The sequence below is a fragment of the Malaclemys terrapin genome, chromosome 1 (genome assembly GCF_027887155.1).
Source record: "Malaclemys terrapin pileata isolate rMalTer1 chromosome 1, rMalTer1.hap1, whole genome shotgun sequence".
Classification (NCBI taxonomy): Eukaryota; Metazoa; Chordata; order Testudines; family Emydidae; genus Malaclemys; species Malaclemys terrapin.
The window spans coordinates 241,780,399-241,805,857 of NC_071505.1; the positions used below are offsets into that span (position 1 = coordinate 241,780,399).

The 25,459-nt window shown below is 39.5% G+C and overlaps 1 protein-coding gene across 3 annotated transcripts in view; it reads right to left on the minus strand.

Moving 5' to 3' along the window:
• Positions 1 to 25,459, minus strand: part of SEPTIN10 (septin 10) — a 52,661-nt gene that overhangs the window by 22,278 nt on the left and 4,924 nt on the right. For all 3 annotated transcript variants that reach the window (XM_054010810.1, XM_054010801.1, XM_054010818.1), the window contains exons 2-4: positions 18,603 to 18,720; positions 17,227 to 17,422; positions 14,139 to 14,325 (exon numbers count right to left, since the gene is read on the minus strand). In XM_054010810.1, coding sequence (XP_053866785.1) covers positions 14,139 to 14,325; positions 17,227 to 17,422; positions 18,603 to 18,720 — 501 coding nt within the window. The remainder of the gene's footprint in view (positions 1 to 14,138; positions 14,326 to 17,226; positions 17,423 to 18,602; positions 18,721 to 25,459) is intronic.

Here is a 25,459-nt window from a genome sequence, read left to right on the forward strand (position 1 = left end):
TAACAAGCTTTCCAGTGACTCTTATGTGAATGGTTTCATTCAAAAGCCAACAAACTAATAATAAACACTGTGTACATTTCCAAAGTGAATACTTTGAACATCATAATCAAGCGGTAATGTATTACCTAATAATCCCACCAAACCAGAGCTGATCAGAGAACAAAAGTGAGTAGAAGAAAGGTATTATAATCCCACTAGAAAGAAAGCAAACCTCCATCACCGTTCAAAGATAACCATAAGGAAAAGAATAGCAACATACACACAGCTACCAGCTACAATATAAATAATTTTACTAAGATACTAAATCCAAAGTTAAGAAAAAATTATATTAACACTGTGTACACTAGCTATTTCTCTATGCCTATAAAACAGCAAATTTGCTGTTTTCTCCTTATTGGTACCCTAAAAGTCTGCTGTGCTGTTAGATTCAAATATTTAACTTTGCCCTGCTAGCATGTTGCACTGCCAACCACAAAACCTTTTTAGAGAGACAAGAAGAAGCACTCTGTGTGGCTCGAAAGCTTGTCTCTCACCAACTGAAGTTGGTCCAGTAAGAGATATTACCTCACCCACGTTTTCTCTCTAATTTCCTAGGACCAATACAGCTACATCACCACATAAAACCTTGTCAATTTAATATTTAACTGATAGGAAAAGCATGAGATTTATACTGATGGTTGTGGAACATATTTTATATGGCAGAAAAAACTAAAAACCTTGATGTGGCAAAACTGAGAACTCAAAAGTTAAAAAATGCCAGAATTAAGGTTACCTGTGCATCCTTAATTTGTCCTCCCTATGCATATACATTATGATACAGTCTTTAAATACATGATCACATACCATTTCTTCCACAGGACCCCTGCCTCATTCAGTACATAGGATGGACCTGCTCTAGGGATGAATCGGGGTTGTGTAGTAAAGGAAGGTACTACCTGATTTGCCGAAGAAGCTGGAAGGTATGTAGACAATGAGGCAAGGGACTGAGGGAAGATAAAGGATTATCTTATAGTTAAGGCACTTGAGGGAAGATAAAGGATTATCTTATAGTTAAGGCACTTGAATGCTGCCCTGGAGAATTGGAGTCTATTGCTACCTCTGCCACACAGTTCCTATGAAAGGCTGGTTGAGTCACTTAAACCAAATTTTTCACAAGAGGTCACTAAATGTTTCCCTCATTTTCTGAGACCCTGTGGTCTGATTTGGAGAAGTGCTGAGTGATCACAAGTACAACGGAAGTCAATGGGAACTGTGCTTTGAACACTTTTAAAGTGATATACAATGCTACGTATTCCGAATAATCAGATCCCAAGTGTCAGACTGGGTACCCAAAATTAGTGGATACTTTTTACCTTAATTTCTCTGCACCTCAGTTCCCCATCTCCAAAACAGGGATATAGTCCCTCATCTCACCTGGGTGTTATGAAGATAAATTGTTTGTAAAGCACTCAAATATTACAGTGATGAGCACCATAGACAAGCCCATGAGGAAATTAATAATGCTGGATTTACAGCAAGGTCTGAAAAGCTTGCGGTAAGTAAGGAGGCCTGGAGCCACACATTGAACAATGAGGAGAAAACAAAATATTGAATACTTACTCATTAAATGATCATTCTCTGTTCTGTGCACTGAATGAGACTATCCTAATTAGCATATGATATTGTTGTGATTTTGTCACAGAGATTGTGAAATCCTGGAAATGGCTGTAAAAAACACATTTGATTGGGCCCCCAGACTGAGTGATGTTAACGACCTGATGCACAGGGTCATGGTGAAATTCATGTCTGGTTCATGTGCCCTTCTACAGATGAAGATAGAGGATCAGACGAGCCAAATTTAAGTGGCACTATGACACTGTGCGCCAGGTCACAACCCCCAGAGCTGGGCCCACCCTTATAAGACAGGCGCTGCCACTTTGGGGTTAGCTTGCTCTCCAACACCCCCACTGGGTCATACTTTTTAGCAGCCCTATTATACCCTTGTACATGCTGATAAAGTGAAAACTATATTTTGTGATTTCTCCATGATTTACTGGTTTTTCCACACGCCTCTGCTGTGAAACTTACTAAAAACATTCCTGCCAAAATCATAGTCTGAATCATAATACATATGCACAAGGGAGAACAAATTAAGACTGCACAGGCAACCTTAACTTTGGCATTTCCTAAGTTTTGAGAGCTTGACTTTGCAAACAATGTGCTTTTAACTTATGGTATTTTTGACATAATTTCTTATAAAAAATTGGATAAACAAACTCCATCATGTGACATCACATTGAAACCCACATCAGCAAGTTTGGACTCTTTGGCTCCACCACACAGACCTCAGCCACTTGAGCTAATGGAGTAACCGAGAGCAACCGTAGGTTGTCATCTTCTATGTGGACCAGCACTAAATAGAGATGGGACATTTTGCCAGTCAGTTTCAAAGATGTTTGCTAGCAGCATAGTAATGGTGAGACTCAGGAATCTTGGGTTCCATTCCAGGCTCAGGAGAAGAGTGCACTATATTGGGCACTGGCTCTTCTATCCATTCCCCCCAAATTTGGCCCTTCTGCCATGTACCATCCAATCTGTCCTTGTCTCTTTCCCACCTCTGGCTCTTCATCCCAGTCCCATTCTTCCCATCTAGCTAGTTCCAATCTCCATGCCTCAGATTTCTGATTCCATTCCCAGTCTCCTTGCCCAACAAGCCCTTGACTCTGGACTCTCCAACCCAGTTCCAGTCTCCCCCACACCAGTCCCTGCACAGAAAGTCCCAGTTCTCCTTCTCTCAGCTCCTCATCTCATCCCACCAGCCTGGAGTCACCCCGGCCCCCGGCTTGTAGTCCCAGTCTCTCCCTTAGCTCCTCCTCTGATCTCAGTGTCCACCTCACATTCTTGTTCCAGTTTCTTCAGCCATCCAGTCCCAGTTCTCCCCCTGGCTCAATCATATTTGCCCCCTTCCCCCCACTGGTTTCCAGTCTCCTCCTTCTTGTCCAGATAGTACCAGTCTGCCACCCAAATCCTTATCTGATCTCTGTCTTCCCAATGGTCCCCAGTCCCCACACACTCCCATTCCCCTTATAGACAACATCCATACTCCCTCTCAGGTCCCACCTCTTCTTTCTCTGCATTCACACGAGGTAATTTTCTCCTCCATGTTGCCTGGGAGCCAGCAAGGGGGTCAAGGAGAGCACAGGAGAGAGAGGTTCCCTGCTCTCAGTTTCTGGTCCCAGACCCAGCCCAGCCTGCAGCAGTCCAGAGCTGCAATTGCAAAGAAAGTACTGCTTAGCCGCAGGCTGCAGCATGACCAGCATAGATGGAATCTTTGGCGAATTTAGCTACCAAGTTCAAGCAAGTCTCTATTGAGCATGTGTAAACTATAATTTTTCAAAGCTTTATCACTTGGCTAAATTTGGGCAGATCTTCACAAGGAAAACAAAAAGCAAATTTTTGATACAAAAAACAACCCCATACTAAATTTCAAGTCCCTGCTCCAAAGCATAGGGATGCTAGAGATTCTCAAAGAAAAGGTTGTCAGTATTTTTAACATGTGCTAAATGTAATTTTCCTTGGCCTCATTCTCAGAACCAGCTGACCCATTGTGACTAATGTTCTCTCTCTCTCTCTCTCACACACACACATTCACACACATACACACACCCTGAAGCAGATGCCCAGCATGCAAAATTTCAGCCCACATCGTTAAAGTCTGGCAAAGGTAAAAGCATCTAAAAACAGTTTTATAATGGGAAGTGTAGGGCAACCTAATAAGTTGGAGCTATCAGCTCCATATTATTTACTTACACACACACACTTTTTAAAAAACACAGCAGGAATGGCTTCTGAAGGCCATTAATTTATAATGAGAGAGACAAGGTGGGTGAGGTAATATTTTTTATTGAACTAACTTCTGTTGATGAAAGAGACAAGCTTTCAAGTTCTGTGACGTGAAGAGCTCTGTGGAGCTCCAAAGCGTGTCTCTTTCACCAACAAAAGTTGATCCAATAAAAAGTATTACCTCACCCATCTTGATATCCGTATATCCTGGGACCAACACAGCTACACCACCACTGCAAACATTAATTCATAATGTAAGAGTAGCAGGTATCTTTCACATTGTGGCAGTGGATGTAGTTAACCAGTTTGTTGGGCATTTGGCCTGACAATTAAGCCAGAACCACTCCATAACTGGTTCCCTATCCTGGCCTTGCTAAATAGAAAGGATTCCTTCTATGAGACAGGTCACCTCTTCCAATATGGAGTTGTCTTAAACCCTACTCAGCAAGACCTATGAGGGTTTGGAGGGACCACAATACTTAGTACTACAGAGAGCTAACCTCAGAATAGCTAAATACGTTCAATAATCATAGAATCATAGGACTGGTAGAAATCTTGAGAGGTCATCTAGTCCAGCCCCTACCCCATGGCAGGACTAAGTATTATCTAGACCATCCCTGACAGGTGTTTGTCTAACCTGCTCTTAAAAATCTCCAATGATGGAGATTCCACAAACTCCCTAGGCAATTTATTCCAGAGCTTATGCACCCTGACAGGAAGTTTTTCCCAATGTCCAATCTAAATTGCCCTGCTGCAATTTAACCCCATTGCTTCTTCTCCTATAATCAGAGGTTAAGGAGAACAATTCTTCTCCCTACTTCTTGTAACAACCTTTTGCATACTTGAAAACTGTAATTATATCCCCCCCTCAATCTTCTCTTTTCCATATTAAGCAAACCCAATTTTTTCAATCTTCCCTCATAGATCATGTTTTCTAGACCTTTAATCATTTTTTTCACTCTTCTCTTGACTTCAATTTGTCCACAACGTTCCTGAAATGTGACGACCAGAACTGGACACAATATTCCAATTGAGGCCTAATCAGCACGGAGTAGAGTGGAAGAATTATTTCTCGTGTCTTGCTTACAACACTCCTGCTAATACATCCCTGAATGATGTTCTCTTTTTTTGCAACAGAGTTACACTGTCAACTCATATTTAGCTTGTGACCCACTATGACCCCCAGATCCCTTTCCGCAGTACTCCTTCCTAGGCGGTCATTTCCTATTTTGTATGTGTGCAACCGATTGTTCCTTCCTAAGTGAAGTACTTTACATTTGACCTTATTGAATTTCATCCTATTTACTTCAGACCATTTCTCCAGTTTGTCCAGATCATTTTGAATTTTAATCCTATCCTCCAAAACACTTGCAACCCCTCCCAGCTTGGTATCAGCTGCAAGCTTTATAATGTACTCTTTATGCCATTATCTAAATCATTGATGAAGATATTGAACAGAACCAGACCCAGAAATGATCCCTGCAGGACCCCACTTGTTCCACCCTTCCAGCATGACTGTGAACCACTGATAACTACTTTCTGGGTACTGTTTTCTAACCAGTTTTGCACCCACCTTATAGTAGCTCCATCTAGGTTGCATTTCCCTAGTTTGTTTATGAGACGGTCATGTGAGACAGTATCAAAAGCTTTACTAAAGTCAAGATATGCCAAGTCTACCGCTTCCCCCTATCCACAAGGCTTAGTTACCCTGTCAAAGAAAGCTATCAGGTTGTTTGACACGATTTGTTATTGACAAATCCATGCTGACTGTTACTTATTACCTTATTTTCTTCTAGATGTTTGCAAATTGATTGCTTAATTATTTGCTCCATTATCTTTCCGGGTACAGAAATTAAGCTGATTGGTCTGTAATTCCCCAGGTTGTCCTTATTTCCATTTTTATAGATTGGCATTATATTTGCCCTTTTCTAGTCTTCTAGAATCTCTCCCGTCTTCCATGACTTTTCAAAGATAATCACTAATGGCTCAGATATCTCCTCACTCAGCTCCTTGAGTATTCTAGGATGCATTTTGTCAGGCCCTGGTGACTTGAAGGTATCTAATTTGTCTAAGTAATTTTTAACTTGTTCTTTCCCTATTTTAGCCTCTTCTGATCCTACCTCATTTTCACTGGCATTCACTATGTTAGAGATCCAATCACCACCAACTGTCTTGGTGAAAACCGAAACAAAGAAGTCATTAAGCACCTCTGCCATTTCCACACTTTCTGTTATTTTTCTCCCTCATTTTGTAATGGGCCTACCCTGTCCTTGGTCTTCCTCTTGCTTCTAATGTATTTATAGAATGTTTTCTTGTTACCCTTTATCTCTCTAGCTAGTTTGATGAATGACATATATCAAATATATCAAAGGACTGCAGCACATTGGACTATATTTGTAATGGTTATGTCCTGTTTTATTTTAAAACCCACCTTTCTCCTATATCAGCAAGCAAACAATTATACATTTCACAAAAGCAAACAGCAGATGTTGAGTCAGATGTAGTTTTGTACTGTGAACTGTCCTTTCAAATCCTCTGATTACTTTTATACTGTGTGTTCATGTTCCTGCTGTTAGAAAGAATTTTAGCCTAAAATATTTTGTCTTTTGCAAAGCACGTGACTTTCCAGTGAAGCCCAGAGAAGTATTTAGCCCTGAGAAAGAATGATCCATTTCCCAGTTTCTTAACTTCACAAGTTTACACAAATGCTCATTTCTCCCCTACTAGTGATTGTTTTTATTGCCTTTAGGCACCAGCAAAAGGGGGAGCACATGCATAGATGAGCAAACGAACACACAAAGTTGATCAAACTTTGAGACTCCTCTTGAGATCTCCCACAAGGCTACATTGAAGATTGCTACAGAGCAATGGGATCAGCAATACCCCCAAGGCAGGTTCACAAAGAACTAGACTGATGGACTTGCATAGAAGCCCTCAGCAGTAACCCACCAGTATAATACAGCAGAACCAAGTTAAAAACAAACAGCAGCAGCAAAGCACTCCTTAAAAAGAAGCTCTTAAAAACTTAAAAGATCTGGACTTAGTCTATGAGAACAATTACCTGTTTCCATGGAGGTACATTACCCTAGCTACAAGAAAATGTCAGGAACATTTTATATTTCTTTTATCATCATTCTATCACATTTTTACCATAACTTAGTACCTAAGATAGCACTTTCTATCTTTGCAAACATTAATCTTCCTATGACCATTGAGACAAGAATTCCTCCAAAATAAAATGTGTGTAACGGACAGATGGTCCACACGCCTTGTACGTGACAAGGTAAGAGAAATCTATTTCAAAGTCCAAACTACTTTTTCAGAAGCTCATATACAATTGTTTTTTAATTCCACAGAAGACTGAAGATTTACTCCACAACAAGCAGGGAACACAAACCCACACTTCTTACCTTTGAATATACTAGAGATAGTGAAATCTCTCAATACAGGGAATTCATAAACTGATTATAGAATGCTTACATTGTCCACAAAAAACAAGCTCAAACACAGAACAAGAGACTGAAAAGACAAAAGCTTCCTAAATTATTGTGAATCACTTCTATATATTACCAACTTTCCTAGGTAAAGATAAAGCAATATAACACTGCTGATATTGATAATCTAGGCTCTAAAATATCATATTAGAGATGTTCCAGGTAGATTATTTTCTCCCTATAGCATTAGGAATGAGACAAGCAGTTATAGTTTATGTCAGACTTTCTTTTAAATGCAGTTGCATTAAATAATCAGCATTGGTTCATTTCAACAAGTTTTAACAAAATAAAGGTGTTTCTAGCGCAGTGTTTCCCAAATTTGGGACGCCGCTTGTGTAGGGAAATCCCCTGGTGGGCCGGGCCAGTTTGTTTACCTGCCACGTCCGCAGGTCCGGCCGATCGCAGCTCCCACTGGCAGCGGTTCGCTGCTCCAGACCAATGGGAGCTGCTGGAAGCGGCGCGGGCCGAGAGACATACTGGCCGCCTCCCACCCAAAACCAAGGAACTGTTTGCACAATGTATGGTAGAGAACGACTGCTGATGAAGTAACTATAAGACTAACAAAACAATCAGCAGCACAGACTGCTATAATAGTTAAACAGGTCTACTTTAAACCATTACAAATACACTGCGTCCAAGGCTAAAGCAATAATACTCCAACATTAAGCATGTAACAGGATACAGTTATATTTACCTTAATTTATCTGCTAAGGCAACACTTGTTTTAGTCAGGATTATCTAAATTCTATTATTTGCAATTTTAGTAGCTTTATTCAAAAAATATATTTCTTGTAACCATACATGGGTACAAATTAATAAATGGCAATAAAGATACACCTCTACCCCAATATAACGTGACCCGATATAACACAAATTCTAAAATAACTCGGTAAAGCAGCACTCTGGGGTGGGCGGGGCTGCGCGCTCCGGCAGATCAAAGCAAGTTCAATATAACGCGGTTTCACCTATAACGCGGTAAGATTTTTTGGCTCCCGAGGACAGTGTTATATCAGGGTAGAGGTGTACCTTAAAAGGCACGGTTCTGGACATCCAGAGATGTGTTACAGAATTATATTTTTAGTTACATCAGATCAATCCATATTTAATTAAGACTGTTTAACTGAAGGCTGTACCCCTTAAGTTTCCCATGTTCCCTGAGAAACTGTTCCATATTCCATCTACCCATTAAGTAAGGAACTTCCATGTCTTACAGGCCATAGCCAGCACTCAAAGACTGATGGGCTCTTTAAAATTTGAAAAGCAAAACAAAAAAATTAATCTAACCTTAGAGCTCACAATTTTCCAAAACTAACCGCAACTGTAGGTTTCTGGCTTAAGCGCCCTCACTGTTTGGTGCAAAATGCAGGGATTTCAATAATAAAGGATAATCTTCAGGGCATTAGCTTAATTGTTATCTTATGTAAAGTAGGACTTCGGAGTTACGAACACCAGAGTTACGAACTGACAGGTCAACCACACACCTCATTTGGAACTGGAAGTATGCAATCAGGCAGGAGAGACCAAAAACAAAAAAAAGAAAGCAAATACTGTACAGCACAGTACCGTGTTAAATGTAAACTACTAAAAAAAATAAAGGGAAAGTTTAAAAAAAAGATTTGACAAGGGAAGAAACTGTTTCTGTGCTTGTTTCATTTAAATTAAGATGGCTGCATTCTTCTTCTGCATAGTAAAGTTTCAAAGCTCAATGTTCAGTTGTAAACTTTTGTAAGAACCATAACATTTTGTTCAGAGTTATAAACATTTCAGCGTTACAACCTCCATTCCCGAGGTGTTCATAACTCTGAGGTTCTACTGTAGGCTGGTTGGTACCAACTCGTTCCTTTCCCGCCTAATGTCTTACATCTCAAGTATGAAACGCAATGGTTTTATACTACCAAATATGTGTCTAGCTAATCAAATCAAAACTTCTAAAAAATCAAATGAAAGTAATTTTCATCGTCTTCTCCTGGTTTTGTCTCTGCAATATCCATTTTTGTATGGTGAGTGTGCTGTTCCAAATGAAGCCTTTTTTTAGTAATTGTGACAGAATGTACCCCTGTATTTCCACAGTACACACTATTGTAATAATCTTTGTACAAAATACACTTTGTAAGGTATCATTTGAAAACTCAATTTGCTGGTCATTATTGTCCCCTGGTAAAATATGTGAGACAACACTATATGTGAAGTTTAAGATTCCACTGTACGGTATTAACAACACATGTTCCAGCCAGAAGTTGGCAACCGGGTCTGTCCTAAACAAAGGAATGTGTGCTCTGCTTAATTTGCATTAAAGCAGTAAACAGAGTCATCAAGCAGGAAGGGAAACAAAGGAAGCTCAAACACATGAGGAAAAAAGAGCAAGGAACATTCTTCCCCAGACTTTAGCGGGCCGGATCACCACTTCCCACAGCTCCCATTGGCCGGGAACGGTGAACTGCAGCCACTGGGAGCTGCAGGGGGCCATGCCTGTGGACGGTCAATGTCTGCAAAATGCCTCACAGCTCGCAATCAGCTTACCCTAATGGGCTGCATGTGGCCCGCAGGTTGCCCACCACTGGTCTAGATTGTACTCAGGTAAGTCACAGTAATGTCTTGCACTAATGCCAAAGTATTTTTGATGAATTACATTCCTTACCTCCATGCATAATTCCAAAGACTTTCTTTGCCTTTTTACTTTTGCCACATATTTTGCAGGTGATTTTAAGTGTACTATATACAGTTACCTCCAAAACAGTGTTTGTGCTGAACCCTCAAATATATCATCTTTGTTTAATTTTAAGGAGCAAAATGTTCTGCTACACTGAACTCCATGAGCCCCTTATTCCCACAGTAAATCTGTTCTGAACATCCTGAAGGCCAAACTTTCAAATACATTAAGTGAGAACAAGCCACATGTCATTTCTCTCACTTAACAGTGACCTGTCAATATTTTAGCAAAAATGAAGCAAAAATACATTTGTGTGCTGAATTGTCTCAAAGGGTGTGGTAATGGTGAATCATTCTGGGTGTAACTAATTTTAAACCACATTTCTTTCCTCTCAGTTCATTTCGGGTTTCCTGAACTTGAGTTGGGCTGCTCAACTCTTGTGACTCCCCTCACACTGTAGCTACCACTGGTAGAAATATGCACCCAACTCATAGAAGCTTACACATTTTAAAAAAAAAAATTCAAAATGTTTGTAAGTCTATAAAATTGCCATAAAAAAGTATCACCAATTTCTTGACCTAAGTTTTTCTATCATTTTATAAAGTACCCCTAATGAATCAGAAGCTAAATTAATATAAGTGCTTGGTCAGAAATGCTCTGCTGGCATGAAAAAACAAAGAAAATATCTGATTCTTCAAAACTTTAGATAAACCATCTGAATATGAAGACAAGTGAAAACCTGGTTTGTAACATACCACATTATTACTTCTTACTTCAAATTACAAATGAATGAATTTGCATGCTATGATCAGTACAAACAGCTAGAAAATTCATGTACACTTAAATTGTAGAGGTTCTGTGCCAAAAAGAGTACATAAATAAAAAAAAGTTTCCATCCACTTTATATTCAAATTTTTTTAATGGTATTTATTTCTAAATGAAATAAGAACTAATTAAAATACATTGTTGATATAAAGTTCAAAGCCACTTACCAACTGCAAATATAACAGAATCAAGGACTGGAAGGGCCCTCGAGAGGTCATCTAGTCCATGCCCCTGCATGCATGGCAGGACTAAGTATTATCTAGAACATCCCTGACAGGTGTTTGTCTAATCTGCTTTTAAAAATCTCCAATGATGCAAATTCCACAACCTCCCTAGGCAATTTATTTCAGTGCTTAACCACACTGACAGTTATGAAGCTTTTCCTAATGTCCAACCTAGACCATCCTTGCTGCAATTTAAGCCCATTGCTTCTTGTCCTATCCTCAGAGGTTAAGGAGAACAATTTTTCCTCCCTCCTCCTTGTAATAACCTTTTATGTGCATGAAAACTATTATGTCCCCCTTCACTCTTCTCTTCTCCAATCTTCCTTCACAGGTCATGTTTTCTAGACCTTTAATCATTTTTGTTGCTCTCTGGACTTTCTCCAATTTGTCCACATCTTTTCTGAAATGTGGCACTCAGAACTGGACACAATACTCCACCTGAGGCCTAATCAGTGTGGAACAGAGCGGAAGAATTACTTCTTGCTTACAACAGTCCTGCTAATCCGTCCCAGAATGATGTTTGCTTTTTTTTCCAACAGTGTTACACTGTTGACTGATATTTAGCTTGTGATCCACTACGACCCACAGATCTCTTTCTGCAGTACTCCTTCCTAAGCAGTCATTTCCCATTTTGTGCAACTGATTGTTCCTTCCTAAGAGGAGTACTTTGCATTTGTCTTTATTGATTACTTGTTTAATGATTGAAACACACAAATCTCTTTTCATAGCTCACAAGACAGACTACTACATCATACATAGTACTTGCAAAGAAATCACAGCTATAGGAACACACACAAGGATGATTCATTTTACAGCATTTTTAGGTGTGCTGGCAGAGAGTTCCAAAGGCATCAGGCACTACTTTCAATCACCAATTTAATCCTTGGCGTGAACCATCCATCATATAATAGCTTGTATGAAAGAGGATGTACTTTTTCAAGATCTATCTCAAAATGCTTTACAGATATAATGAAAGACTACTACTAGGAAAGGTGTGTTAGCATTGACTTTGTTTACATATTCCCACATTCTAAAGAAAAATATTTGGAATCAAAACTTGTTCTACTATACAAATTAAAAAAAAAAGTCAACCCAGCTAGTTGAAAGCATTTAATGTTTAAAAAACTGTTAGTTTCTCTTACTACAGTAACTGCAGTTCTCCAAGATGATTGCTTGTACTGATATCCACTCTGTGATGAGCAATAATTCATCCTTAAACTCAAGTGGGGATTGAGAGGTCTCATTTGAACAACGACTGTAGGATTCTTCTACCAAATTGAAGATCTAATCTAGAAGCTAAATCCAGTAAGTAATTCTGTACAAAAGTACAGAGTGAATTCCAGGTAACAGTATTTCGTATTTCAGTGACAGAAACAACTGACATAAGCAGAAGAGGCCACCTTAGACCTGAATGAATGTGCTCCAATACCTATCATTTTAATAGTCACTAATTCATAGGAAGAAAGTATATAGAATCTAATTCACTTGGATAATCTGAGTGGAAACTAGCTAATTCCCAAAAATATCACTGTGTGCTACCAGGAATCCCAGTGGTTTATTGTACAGTTTAGTCCTGTTCAGATAGTGAATATCCTCTTCATTTCCAAACAATGTGGTCTGGCCTCTTTTTGCAGTGAATGGAGCATTAGGAAAAATACCAGTAGATAGAATGTTTGGTTTAAATTAAAATCAGAAACCACCTTTGATAGGAATTTGAGGAGGGCATGTTGTTACACCACCTTAAGAAATACCATATTCAGTGAATCAGCCATTAGTGTCTGAATACCTAAGGTTGAACTGATGCAATTACCACTAGGTGAAATGCAAGGTGAAAACGTGGTTCTATTAACTGGGCGAGCACGACATTTAAATCACATTATGGAATAGAAACCAAAGAGGTGGAAATATACAAGACAGACCTTTTAAAAATGTCTCCCCTGTAAAATGAAAAGAGTCCTGTGCCAGTGGGTAAAATGCCAAAGTCACTGGCAGGTATACTCTCACTGAGCTAAAGGTGAGCCCAGACTGTTTAAGGTGCAGCAGGCAACCCATAATAAAGGGAGTAGAAAACTAGCAAGGATTAGACACTGTCTGTCTTGCTCAAATGAAAAATCACTTTCATTTCATACAGGAGGGATTTCTAGTGGGAAGCCACACAAATCTGCTTTCCAACAGAGTTTTCTGGACATCTTCAGAGCAGTTCCAGTCCAAGCTGTTCAGTCAGCTAGCATCCTAGGCTGACAGACTCCCACATCTTGTATCTTGTCTTAAATAAGACTGAGTGTTCTTTGGGACAGGGACTGTCTTTTACAAAGTCTGTAGTGTTTAGCACAGTGGGGCTCCCAATCCTGATTAGTGTCTCCAGTCATTATAGTATTACAAAGAAACAACAATAGTAACAACAATCTTCTGAATCCCAGGCTGGTGAGCCCACATTGACCGCTAGGGCCAGCGAGCTAATGGACCATAAGGATAAAACATATCTTGAAGAGGATCTACAGTGCTAAGACAAATAGGGGGTTTTGAGGGAGAGGGATTCCAGAGCGAATCACAGACCCTATTCCAGATGGCAGGGGCGTTATCCCTCAGGCATAATCTCCCCAGGATATGGATCAAGAGATACATGCAATAAGAACAGCAGCAAGAGTCACCAGCTAGGAGCTACAGAAAAAGAAAAGGAAACACACCAGATGCAAAAGAGTTGCAGAAGAGGCTAGTGCTATGGAACCTGTCCCAGTTTATGATCAGGCTACATGGAAGCAATTGACTTCCAGGAATACTGCTCTGGTGAATTAGACACTGAAGGAATCCAAGGTAGAAGGGCCCTGTCACCAAAGAGACAGATTTTGTCCAAAGAAATCTGCCACAGAATTTTTCATTTTTGTTAAGATGTTTTTTCAGCTTTGCCTAATGCAGAAGTCTCCCTCATCCCTTTCAATGAGCAAACAAAAAAAGCTATGAGTGACATGATATTTCTTGACAACATAATATGTTGACTTTACTTTAAAAAGTTACAGTATTAACAAGACCACAAATAAAGAATTGTAAGAGAGAGGCAAGATGTTGCAAAAAATAGGAATCTTTACAAATTCATTCATTTAAACTGGTTTCAAACAATCTTACCTTGTTGTCAAGATTCTTCATGGTTAACAAATCAAGCGTTTTAAGGGAATGGCCTGTAGGTGAAATAAAATAGAGGCAGACATGGATGCGAGTGTCATGGTAGTTGTATAAGGAGCGTTTAATTTTCAGTTCTTCCTGGAGGTAGGCCTCAAATTGTGCATCTATGTAATCCACTATTGGCTGATAGCTGGGGGAAAAAATGTGATGTGTTAGCAACCAAAGATTAATTTCTCTCAGATAGAGTGGGACTAAAAAAGGGAATCTGTGTTATATTTTTCTGCATACAACTACTTACTCCTTGAGGAATTCTGTGCCACTGAGCAATGCAGAATTTTCAGAAATTAACGTTGTGCATGCAGAATTTCCTTTCCCCCCACAGAAATAGGCTGCAGTGCTGCTAGCTATCACTAGGGGCCATTGGACTCAGCAGAGGCCAGCTTGCACATAGAAGACATTACTGGTGAGAGGGAACTAGAGAGTTCCTGGCAGCTGCAGTTCCCAAATGCCCTGAGGGAAAGAGAGGGCAGTGCGCAGGAAACTCAACACAAGCCTGGGACGGATCATCAGGCTGTTTCTCCCTCTGGATCCCTGGGCTGCAGGTGGGCTGGGAGTGGGAGGGGAGGGGGGTAGTGAGTGTCTGGTCCCCCAGCTGGGCTGGGGAGGGAGGGAGGAAAGGGGGCAGAGAAAGAGCAACTGGGTTATCATAGGCGTTTCTTTAACTCCCGAGGGAATTTGTGTGTGTCTCTGTATTGTTCCAGACATACCCGCTGACAGGTATTTTGAAATAAATTACCAAAATAATTGAAACTGGCTTGATTATGTAACATTATTTTGACAAATAAAATTGTGCTCTGACATGTTAAATCTCAGTCTCATATGTTTGGCATGCAGAATTTTGCGGAATTTTAAAATATTGTGTGCAGAATTTTTAATTTTTTGGTGCAGAATTCCCCCAGGAGTATATCGCTTTACATATCAACTACATACACTGGAAGCTCAAGAAGTCATATACTAGAACAGGATATTAAATGTATGGCTAATGATCAAACTGTCTACGCAATGTAAAACTAAAGTTACTGAATACTAGTTTGAGAAACTAATGCAGCACAGGATGGGTTAAAGATAGTTAAATTTTTCTCTATTGGTGATGAAAAGCAGAGTGTATCAGCTATGCTTTTTACTGAAATCCTTAAGTGATCCATTTCATGGACTTCTGTAATTTCTGTAGTCTCACAACTCAATCTTGGAAATAACAGACTATCACTATAAATAGCATGTGACTGATACAGTCCATAATTATGATATTTTCACATCTTTTGGAGATCAGTATTGTTTTGGGGAGCTTTATTACTGGTAAATGTGTGTAAGAGAGCAGGAAATTATTCTCTAAAGAATGAGAATCTGATTTGTATTTTAACTACATTTTAAAGATTCTTTTCCCTGTTTTGTATGATCCAAATTACAAGAGGACCATAATGTATCTTCAAAACATGTTGTTGTATACATAAGAGCAGCAGGTCCTGAGTATCTGTTGCTGCATACAGTGTAGACGAAATCATGGGAGGCGAAATTTCAAAGGCACTGGTTACATGGAAAGTGAATTTGAAAGAGGTAGAAGACAGCCTTGCTTGCAATATGAAATATTTCACTGCGTATCATTAACACCAGTACCTGAGATTTTTCTTTATCATCTAGATATGCATCCAAAGATGTGGGCTGTAGCCCACAAAAGCTTATGCTCAAATAAATTTGTTAGGCTCTAAGGTGCCACAAGTACTCCTGTTCTTTATCATCTAAACATTGTTCATCAAAGAAATGGGCAAGAATAGGCAAGTCACTAGCAAGAACTCTCTTTCGTTAGTATCCTATGCTATAATGTTAATTAAAGCTGCGAGTTTGTCATCGAGGTCACAGATTCCGTGACCTCCTTGACTGCACAGAGCTGCCTGGCCACACCTCTGCCTAGAACCTTAGCGAGGGGGATGTCACCACTTCCGGGGAGCCCCCCAGGTAAGCGCCGCTCAGAACCCGCCTCATGCTGTCCTATGCCCCAACCCTCTTCCCCCTTCCACACTCAAACTCTGCTGCTGCTGGGGGCGAGGAGGCGGTGCGGAGACAGGTACGGAGCCTACTCGCCCTGCCCCCCATGCCCCTCCCCCAGCAGGGTTCCTGGGCCAGGCATCGCTACCCACCCTCCCTCCATCACCAGTGGGGATCCAGGCCACGTACCACCCCCCCATCCCCTACCCCACTAGCACCCAAGCCAACCTCCCCCAGCACCCGTGGCTCCCCAGGACACCCCAAGTTTTAGTCAGGGGTATATAGTAAAAGTAATGGACAGGTCACGGGCCATGAATTTTTGTTTACTGCCCGTGACCAGTCCATGACTTAAACGTAGCTTTAATGTTAATTTATGTTCTGGAAGTGAATGCACAACCTTCATCCATGCCCAACACTACTTGGGTCTTAAATAATGTAAATTATTATTAAAAATGCTTCATAGTACTGGTCATTCCAATAAAAGTCTGAAGAAAATCAGTTCAATAATTATGAATATTTAAATTCATCAAACTTAATTGACGGAAAAGAAAACTCTCAATTCACCTGCTGTGTAATGCTTCATCTTCTAAATAGGCTGTTCAACTTCAAATATACCTACATTTAAAAAATCCAGATGATTTTTCTTCCAACTTACACTCTTTTTTAGATCCCACTGAAACTTAAAAGCACAACTCTGTAGAGAACATATTGTACTGTAACTTACTATCTGTATAATTATATGAAAGTTCAAAAAATGCCCAGCACTATTATATATTTTATTTATATAATTTGAAACACATTATAAAGGCATATGCACATGAGGGCAGAGTAAACGTTGATTTCTCAAATAACTTGTCTGACAAGAAGAAAATACAATCCATTAATTATGTGGAAAAATGTATAATTAAATATCTGGAGTACATATGTAATTTGTACCACACATTTTTCTTAATCACATACCTAACTTGAAAAGTCTACTCAGACTCCACAGTTCAAGACCAAGGTTATTTTGCATAATGAAATTCTTACCACGTGAGGAAACACTAACCTATCTTCTTTGTTTATCTGGTCACCAAATCCCACTGTATTTACAATGGTCAGTTTCAATCGAACATTGCTTTCCTGGAGTTCATACGTCTGAGCTCTGAGTCTTACATTCGGTTGAAAATGTGTTGATACGCGGTCATCAAAACTGGTGTTAAACAAAGTATCTATCAAGGTTGATTTTCCAATTCCAGTCTCCCCTAAAAAATTAAAAGAAAAAGTAAGAAGTTTGCATTTGCATATATCTGTACAAAGCATAATAGGTGTTACTATAGTTATTGCCCCATTAAAAGAGTTTAAAGAGAAATTACCTGTAAATTGGCTTCTCCAAACATATGAGCAAATTCCTCTTTTTGACCCTTAGAAGCACCAGTAAATGTGTTTTGTACAAAAAAATTAATTGCCAGTACCTCATTATCTTGAATGGTCCCTCAAACCTTCAATGGTCCACACACACCTACTAGTACTCCAAAGGGAAAACAACAATAAAACACACCTTTGAGCACTAAGGGCATTCCTTTGTGCCTCTCACTAGAATCTTAAAATCCAAGAATAGGATTAGTATCTTATAAATGAGGAATAAAGATTGTTTAGCATGCTTACATGGGCCTGCCGTGGTGGCCTAGGCACCAGCATTCCAAAAATCAGTGGGGGACAGGGGAAGAGAGAAAACCTTAACACCAAGAAAACTTTACTATTTCATTAAGTCAGTATTAAAACCACAGCTATCCATCTTCACTATTTTACATAAGTTTTAAGATTAGCTATTCCATGCATATAGGGAGGTCTGTTCTTCAACCACATCAGCTAATAGACAGAGAGAAAGTGAAGGACAATTATGAGTTGGTGTGGATTATTTATACCCTTGCTCAGTTCAGTGTTGGGTTTTAGTAAGATGCATGGTTATGTGTCTGGCTGGTACATCTAAAGAACTCCAATACATTCAGCCAGAAAATTAATAAGTATAAAAAGGCTTTAAGGTCTCCTACTGATAGACCTGGGAGTGGCTTGGGTTCTATTATCTGAAATACTTTACCTATGGGGAAGAGTTGGATGTAGACCATAAGTTTTAAAGAATCCTAGAAGTTGCTCATGAAACAAGACTTAAGGCATCCTCAAGCCTGATCATGAAAGTACTGTGCAACAAAGATAATCAAAACGATGGTGGCGAATAAAGAGAGGCATATTATGGATCATAGTTAAAAAGGCAAAAACACCCTAAGATCACATTGGATCACTACTGCAGTCATTTCCTGATGGGAGGTAACAGTAACCTTATCAGCTACTTTTTTTTTTATTAATATTTGTGCCAAAAGATAGTTTATGGTCAAATACTTAATATTCACTGATGTCAATAATAAAAAAAAGTGTATTACTTACCAATACAAAGAATGTTGAAGCAGAAGCCCTGGTTGACGGATTTGTTAACCAACTGATCTGGTAAGCTATCAAAACCAACATGGCCAGACAAAGATAAGGGTCGACAATTATCATTTTGCTGTGGAAATGAAATGATTATTTAAGAAAATGTGTTGCCAAACAATTAACAGTGATATACAAGGAGATCTACTAGTAAACTACAACTCTTCTTTAGGTCTGGTAAGTGACTGAAGAAAACATTAACAGTTTGCAAAGTCTGTCAGTGGAGCAATAAGTATCAACTCATTTAGTGAAATGATGGCATAAATAATTAAGTTTTACTGTAGCCAGCTAATTTGCCATCAAAGCCATTGAAGTGAATGGGACTACTCACATGATTAAAGTTAAGCACATGCTTAAGTGACTTGTGAGATCAGAGCCTATAAACAAAAGAAAGCACACTAGTCTAATGGAAATGGAAACTTGTGAATGAAGGCTATCCCAACTGATTTACCTCTACAAAGAAAGAAAAAAAATCAGAGGAGAATATAAGGGACAGCAGGAATTCAAAATAGAGACTGAAAACTTGAGGAAAGGTACACACAGATAAAAACCTATTCTAAGTGTGTGAGCGGTGAGAATTTTTTAATGTGTAAAGTTATCCATACATCACAACTATAATGGATATCATTACATATGCAGTTAGAGTACCAGAAGCGTATAGTTCTTTTTAAATTATTTAATAATGAATTGGTACATAGATACACTGGTAATGGGTATATGAAAAATGCTTAACAAATAGTCTAAAATAAAAGGAAACAACATTATTTTTCCACATATTAACTGTAGAACCTGAAATGCAATTTAAAAAAGAACCATTCAGCATAAACAGATGGGCAAAACCATGATTAGCCAAAGATCCATGTTATTCTGTGTTCCTATGTTTCCAATCATCAAACCACTATCAATTCCCTGAGCCTTCTAATACAGCCAGCATCCTAAGACTTAACGTTAACCTGGGTTTACATTCTAGCCTTTCCTTACTTCACTACGGTTGGGGGATTTTTATTTAAATTTAGAAGCTCAGGGAAAAGTGTCATCCTTTACACTGAATATGTTTCGACATACTTCAGTCAGGTCTTTTGACGTTAGTTTAGCACTCATCATGAAACTATGCTGAATCTTTCTAGTGCGCATCTCTTATAATAATTTAAATATTTATTCATTCTCTTATTGATTTTCGTGTGTGAGGATAAAGGGTACTGTCATTCCTGTATTAGACTGATAGTGCTGGAAAAATGTACACAGACAAAAACAATTTAAGGAGAAAACACTACATTTTAGGACTATCAAACATGTGATTCTAAAATTAACACGGTATTGACTGAAAACAAGTTCAAATATAGTCACAATCTGAAAAAGAGAAAATGACAAAATACCTCAGAAAAGGCACTCCAATGTGTGAGAGCCAATATAAAAAAGAGACAGAGATGGTTGTGGTTGAAACAAACAAATGGGACATGGAGTCCCTGATGGAGCAGAGGGGACAACAGGCAACATAAAAGACAAGATTATACAAGCCACAAAGGTGAACACAAGAACAGCACTTCTGTCTAACAAAACTGAAGATACAACCTGGTATATGACCAAAAAACAAGCTATATTATTTCTTCATAACACCAACAATTAAGATTTGAGACACACAGAGGATGTTAGAGTCTCAGCATAATTGTAGAGCGATACCACGGCCTTTCATATCCTAGTCATTGGCCTAAATCTCGACTATGTTAGCTGTGTCCTAAATTACTATGCAACTGTTAGCTATGTTGCATAAGTCACTAGCAGTCTCAGTGGAAAAATGTCGACAAAAACAGAATAACAAATGGCACCAATCCATCTATGTCAGGATTTGAATCCATCAACAGGATTGTGTAGAGAAAGCTACTGATGGACTTTCTGTACTTGGCAACAGAGGGTCCTGTGGCACCTTTGAGACTAACAGAAGTACTGGGAGCATAAGCTTTCGTGGGTAAGAACCTCACTTCTTCAGATGCAAGACTGAAGTGAGGTTCTTACCCACGAAAGCTTATGCTCCCAGTACTTCTGTTAGTCTCAAAGGTGCCACAGGACCCTCTGTTGCTTTTTACAGATTCAGACTAACACGGCTACCCCTCTGATACTTTCTGTACTTGCTCAGTGGAAAAATACAGGAGCTGGTCTCTATAGCTGTCAATCTGGTACCTTTGACTTTAAAAAATAAAAAAAATTAAAAGTATTCCATATGATGAATTTAATTTCCAAGTTTGTTGACAATGAAGATGACTGAATAGAACAAATTTTCACTGCAAAGCGGATAATGGCACTGAAATATAGTAAACATGTGCAACAACAGGATGCCTTTTTACGATTAATTTCCTAAATATAACCATACTTCACTAAACAACAAAAACTTTGACTATAGCAGTGTTATGTAGTTCATATCAAAAGTCCAACTTGGCTTATTTCCTTGGGTCCTTGAACTTTTGCCAAATCAGCTACTTTTAGATGCGTGTTTTGGTCAGGAAACTGAGTGGCTCAACTTCTGCCAAAGATATTTATATCATTTTCAAAATTTCTTCAGATACATGAATTCTTAGAACAGCAGCAGATTTAAGACTGTAACTATATGGGTACAATATTTACTATATTTCTTATCTTCACTCAGCACATAAATTATGAATGGAAATTAGATTTTCATATTAGAGTATAAAACCACAACAAGGTACAAAATCTCATTTCAGATTCATAGATTCATAGATTATAGGACTGGAAGGGACCTCGAGAGGTCATCGAGTCCAGTCCCCTGCCCGCATGGCAGGACCAAATACTGTCTAGACCATCCCTGATAGACATTTATCTAACCTACTCTTAAATATCTCCAGAGACGGAGATTCCACAACCTCCCTAGGCAATTTGTTCCAGTGTTTAACCACCCTGACAGTTAGGAACTTTTTCCTAATGTCCAACCTAGACCTTCCTTGCTGCAGTTTAAACCCATTGTTTCTGGTTCTATCCTTAGAGGCTAAGGTGAACAAGTTCTCTCCCTCCTCCTTATGACACCCTATTAGATACCTGAAAACTGCTATCATGTCCCCTCTCAGTCTTCTCTTTTCCAAACTAAACAAACCCAGTTCTTTCAGCCTTCCTTCATAGGTCATGTTCTCAAGACCTTTAATCATTCTTGTTGCTCTTCTTTGGACCCTTTCCAATTTCTCCACATCTTTTTTAAAATGCGGCGCCCAGAACTGGACACAATACTCCAGCTGAGGCCTAACCAGAGCAGAGTAGAGCGGAAGAAGGACTTCTCGTGTCTTGCTCACAACACACCTGTTAATGCATCCCAGAATCATGTTTGCTTTTTTTGCAACAGCATCACACTGTTGACTCATATTTAGCTTGTGGTCCACTATAACCCCTAGATCCCTTTCTGCCGTACTCCTTCCTAGACAGTCTTTTCCCATTCTGTATGTGTGAAATTGATTTTTCCTTCCTAAGTGGAGCACTTTGCATTTGTCTTTGTTAAACTTCATCCTGTTTACCTCAGCCCATTTCTCCAATTTGTCCAGATCATTTTGAATTATGACCCTGTCCTCCAAAGTAGTTGCAATCCCTCCCAGTTTGGTATCATCCGCAAACTTAATAAGCGTACTTTCTATGCCAATATCTAAGTCGTTGATGAAGATATTGAACAGAGCCGGTCCCAAAACAGACCCCTGCGGAACCCCACTCGTTAGCCTTTCCAGCAGGATTGGGAACCATTAATAACAACTCTCTGAGTACGGTTATCCAGCCAGTTATGCACCCACCTTATAGTAGCCCCATCTAATTTGTATTTGCCTAGTTTATCGATAAGAATATCATGCGAGACCGTATCAAATGCCTTACTAAAGTCTAGGTATACCACATCCACCGCTTCACCCTTATCCACAAGGCTCGTTATCCTATCAAAGAAAGCTATCAGATTGGTTTGACATGATTTGTTCTTCACAAATCCATGCTGGCTGTTCCCTATCACCTTACCACCTTCCAAGTGTTTGCAGATGATTTCCTTAATTACTTGCTCCATTATCTTCCCTGGCACAGAAGTTAAACTAACTGGTCTGTAGTTACCTGGGTTGTTTTTATTTCCCTTTTTATAGATGGGCACTATATTTGCCCTTTTCCAGTCTTCTGGAATCTCTCCTGTCTCCCATGACTTTCCAAAGATAATAGCTAGAGGCTCAGATACCTCCTCTATTAGCTCCTTGAGTATTCTAGGATGCATTTCATCAGGCCCGGGTGACTTGCAGGCATCTAACTTTTCTAAGTGATTTTTAACTTGTTCTTTTTTTATTTTATCCGCTAAACCTACCCCCTTCCCATTAGCATTCACTATGTTAGGCATTCCTTCAGACTTCTCGGTGAAGACCGAAACAAAGAAGTCATTAAGCATCTCTGCCATTTCCAAGTTTCCTGTTACTGTTTCTCCCTCTTCACTAAGCAGTGGGCCTACCCTGTCTTTGGTCTTCGTCTTGCTTCTAATGTATTGATAAAAAGTCTTCTTGTTTCCTTTTATTCCCGTAGCTAGTTTGAGCTCATTTTGTGCCTTTGCCTTTCTAATCTTGCCCCTGCATTCCTGTGTTGTTTGCCTATATTCATCCTTTGTAATCTGTCCTAGTTTCCATTTTTTATATGACTCCTTTTTATTTTTTAGATCGTGCAAGATCTCGTGGTTAAGCCAAGGTGGTCTTTTGCCACATTTTCTATCTTTCCTAACCAGCGGAATAGCTTGCTTTTGGGCCCTTAATAGCGTCCCTTTGAAAAACTGCCAACTCTCCTCAGTTGTTTTTCCCCTCAGTCTTGATTCCCATGGGACCTTACCCATCAGCTCTCTGAGCTTCCCAAAATCTGCCTTCCTGAAATCCATTGTCTCTATTTTGCTGTTCTCCCTTCTACCCTTCCTTAGAATTGCAAACTCTATGATTTCATGATCACTTTCACCCAGGCTGCCTTCTACTTTCACATTCTCAACGAGTTCCTCCCTATTTGTTAAAATCAAGTCTAGAACAGCTTCCCCCCTAGTAGCTTTTTCAACCTTCTGAAATAAAAAGTTGTCTCCAATGCAGTCCAAGAATTTGTTGGATAGTCTGTGCCCGGTTGTGTTATTTTCCCAACATATATCCGGATAGTTGAAGTCCCCCATCACCACCAAATCTTGGGCTTTGGATGATTTTGTTAGTTGCTTGAAAAAAGCCTCATCCACCTCTTCCACCTGGTTAGGTGGCCTGTAGTAGACTCCTAGCATGACATCTCCCTTGTTTTTTGCCCCTTTAAGCCTAACCCAGAGACTCTCAACACTTCCGTCTCCTATGTCCATCTCTACCTGAGTCCAAGTGTGTACATTTTTAATATATAAGGCAACACCTCCTCCCTTTTTCCCCTGTCTATCCTTCCTGAGCAAGCTGTACCCATCCACACCAACATTCCAATCATGTGTATTATCCCACCAAGTTTCAGTGATGCCAACAATGTCTTAGTTGTATTTATTTATTAGCACTTCCAGTTCTTCCTGCTTATTCCCCATACTTCTCGCATTTGTATATAGGCATCTAAGATACTGGTTTGATCTTTCCTCCCAGTTTTGTCCTGACTCTCCTTTCTCTCTGCCAATATAGCCCACACTCCCTCTCGTTTCCGACCCATCTCCCCGGTCTCCATGTTCCCCACTTACCTGTGGGCTTTGCTCACCTGTCCCCGTCGAACCTAGTTTAAAGCCCTCCTCACTAGGTTAGCCAGTCTGTGTCCGAATAGGGTCTTTCCTCTCCTCGAAAGGTGAACGCCATCTCTGCCTAGCAGTCCTTCCTCGAATAGCATCCCGTGGTCTAGGAAGCCAAAGCCCTCCTGGCGACACCATCTTCGCAGCCAGGCATTCACCTCCATGATGCGAACAGGGGCTGCTAACAGGGAGTTTCGCAAGGGAGTTCTCCAGGTGAAGGAGGAGCAATACAGCACCCTTTTGGGGTAAGTGACTGTCTGTAGTGTGTGTTTGTTTGATATTTGATGTGAGATATGAGAATGATGTGAGATATGAGAATGAGTAACTTGTAAAACAGATTTCAGAACCATTATATGGACAAATTTAACTAATAAAATATTTGCACTGATGCGTACAGTTATCTGAAGACTCAAGCATTTATGGATTTATTTTCACAACTTCCTTGTGCAATAGAAAAGTCTTCATGTTACAGATGGATCACAGATGGCATTAATTGATTTGTATAAACTCCAAGAGAAAGAGTGAAAGAGACAGGAAGTGAACCTGGATCTCCCAGGTTCCAGCCTAGTCCCTTATCCACAAGATCATCAGATCTTCTTCTTTCTAGCAGAACACTCTTTAAATAGCATCAGCTGCTGAAGGTGCAAAATCAGCAATGGATCAAGAATGCATCAGAAAATTCTGCTATGATGTTATCAGTTTCAGTTGTGAATAAATAGACTTTACATTAATTTTTTTTTTAATTCTTTAAAATTGAAAAACAGTAGAGATTTTGTTCTCCTGTGCGGGTATTTAGAAGGATCTTTTGAGCAGGTCCAACTGCAATACCAAACATGTATTCCTCCTCCCACTTTCTTGTCCACACACAGGCCCGCCTGCTGACTCTTTGGTTTCAGTTTCATTGCAGCTATTAATGGTATACATTCTCTTTGGACTTGTCTAAACACAAAATTTGTACTGCTTTAACTATACCATTATAGTTAAAGTAGTACACACCCTCCCCAGTGTGGACACAGTTATACTGATATAAAAAGATGCTTTACACCAAAATACTGGAGTTTATTCCCATACTGAAAGGGGAAGA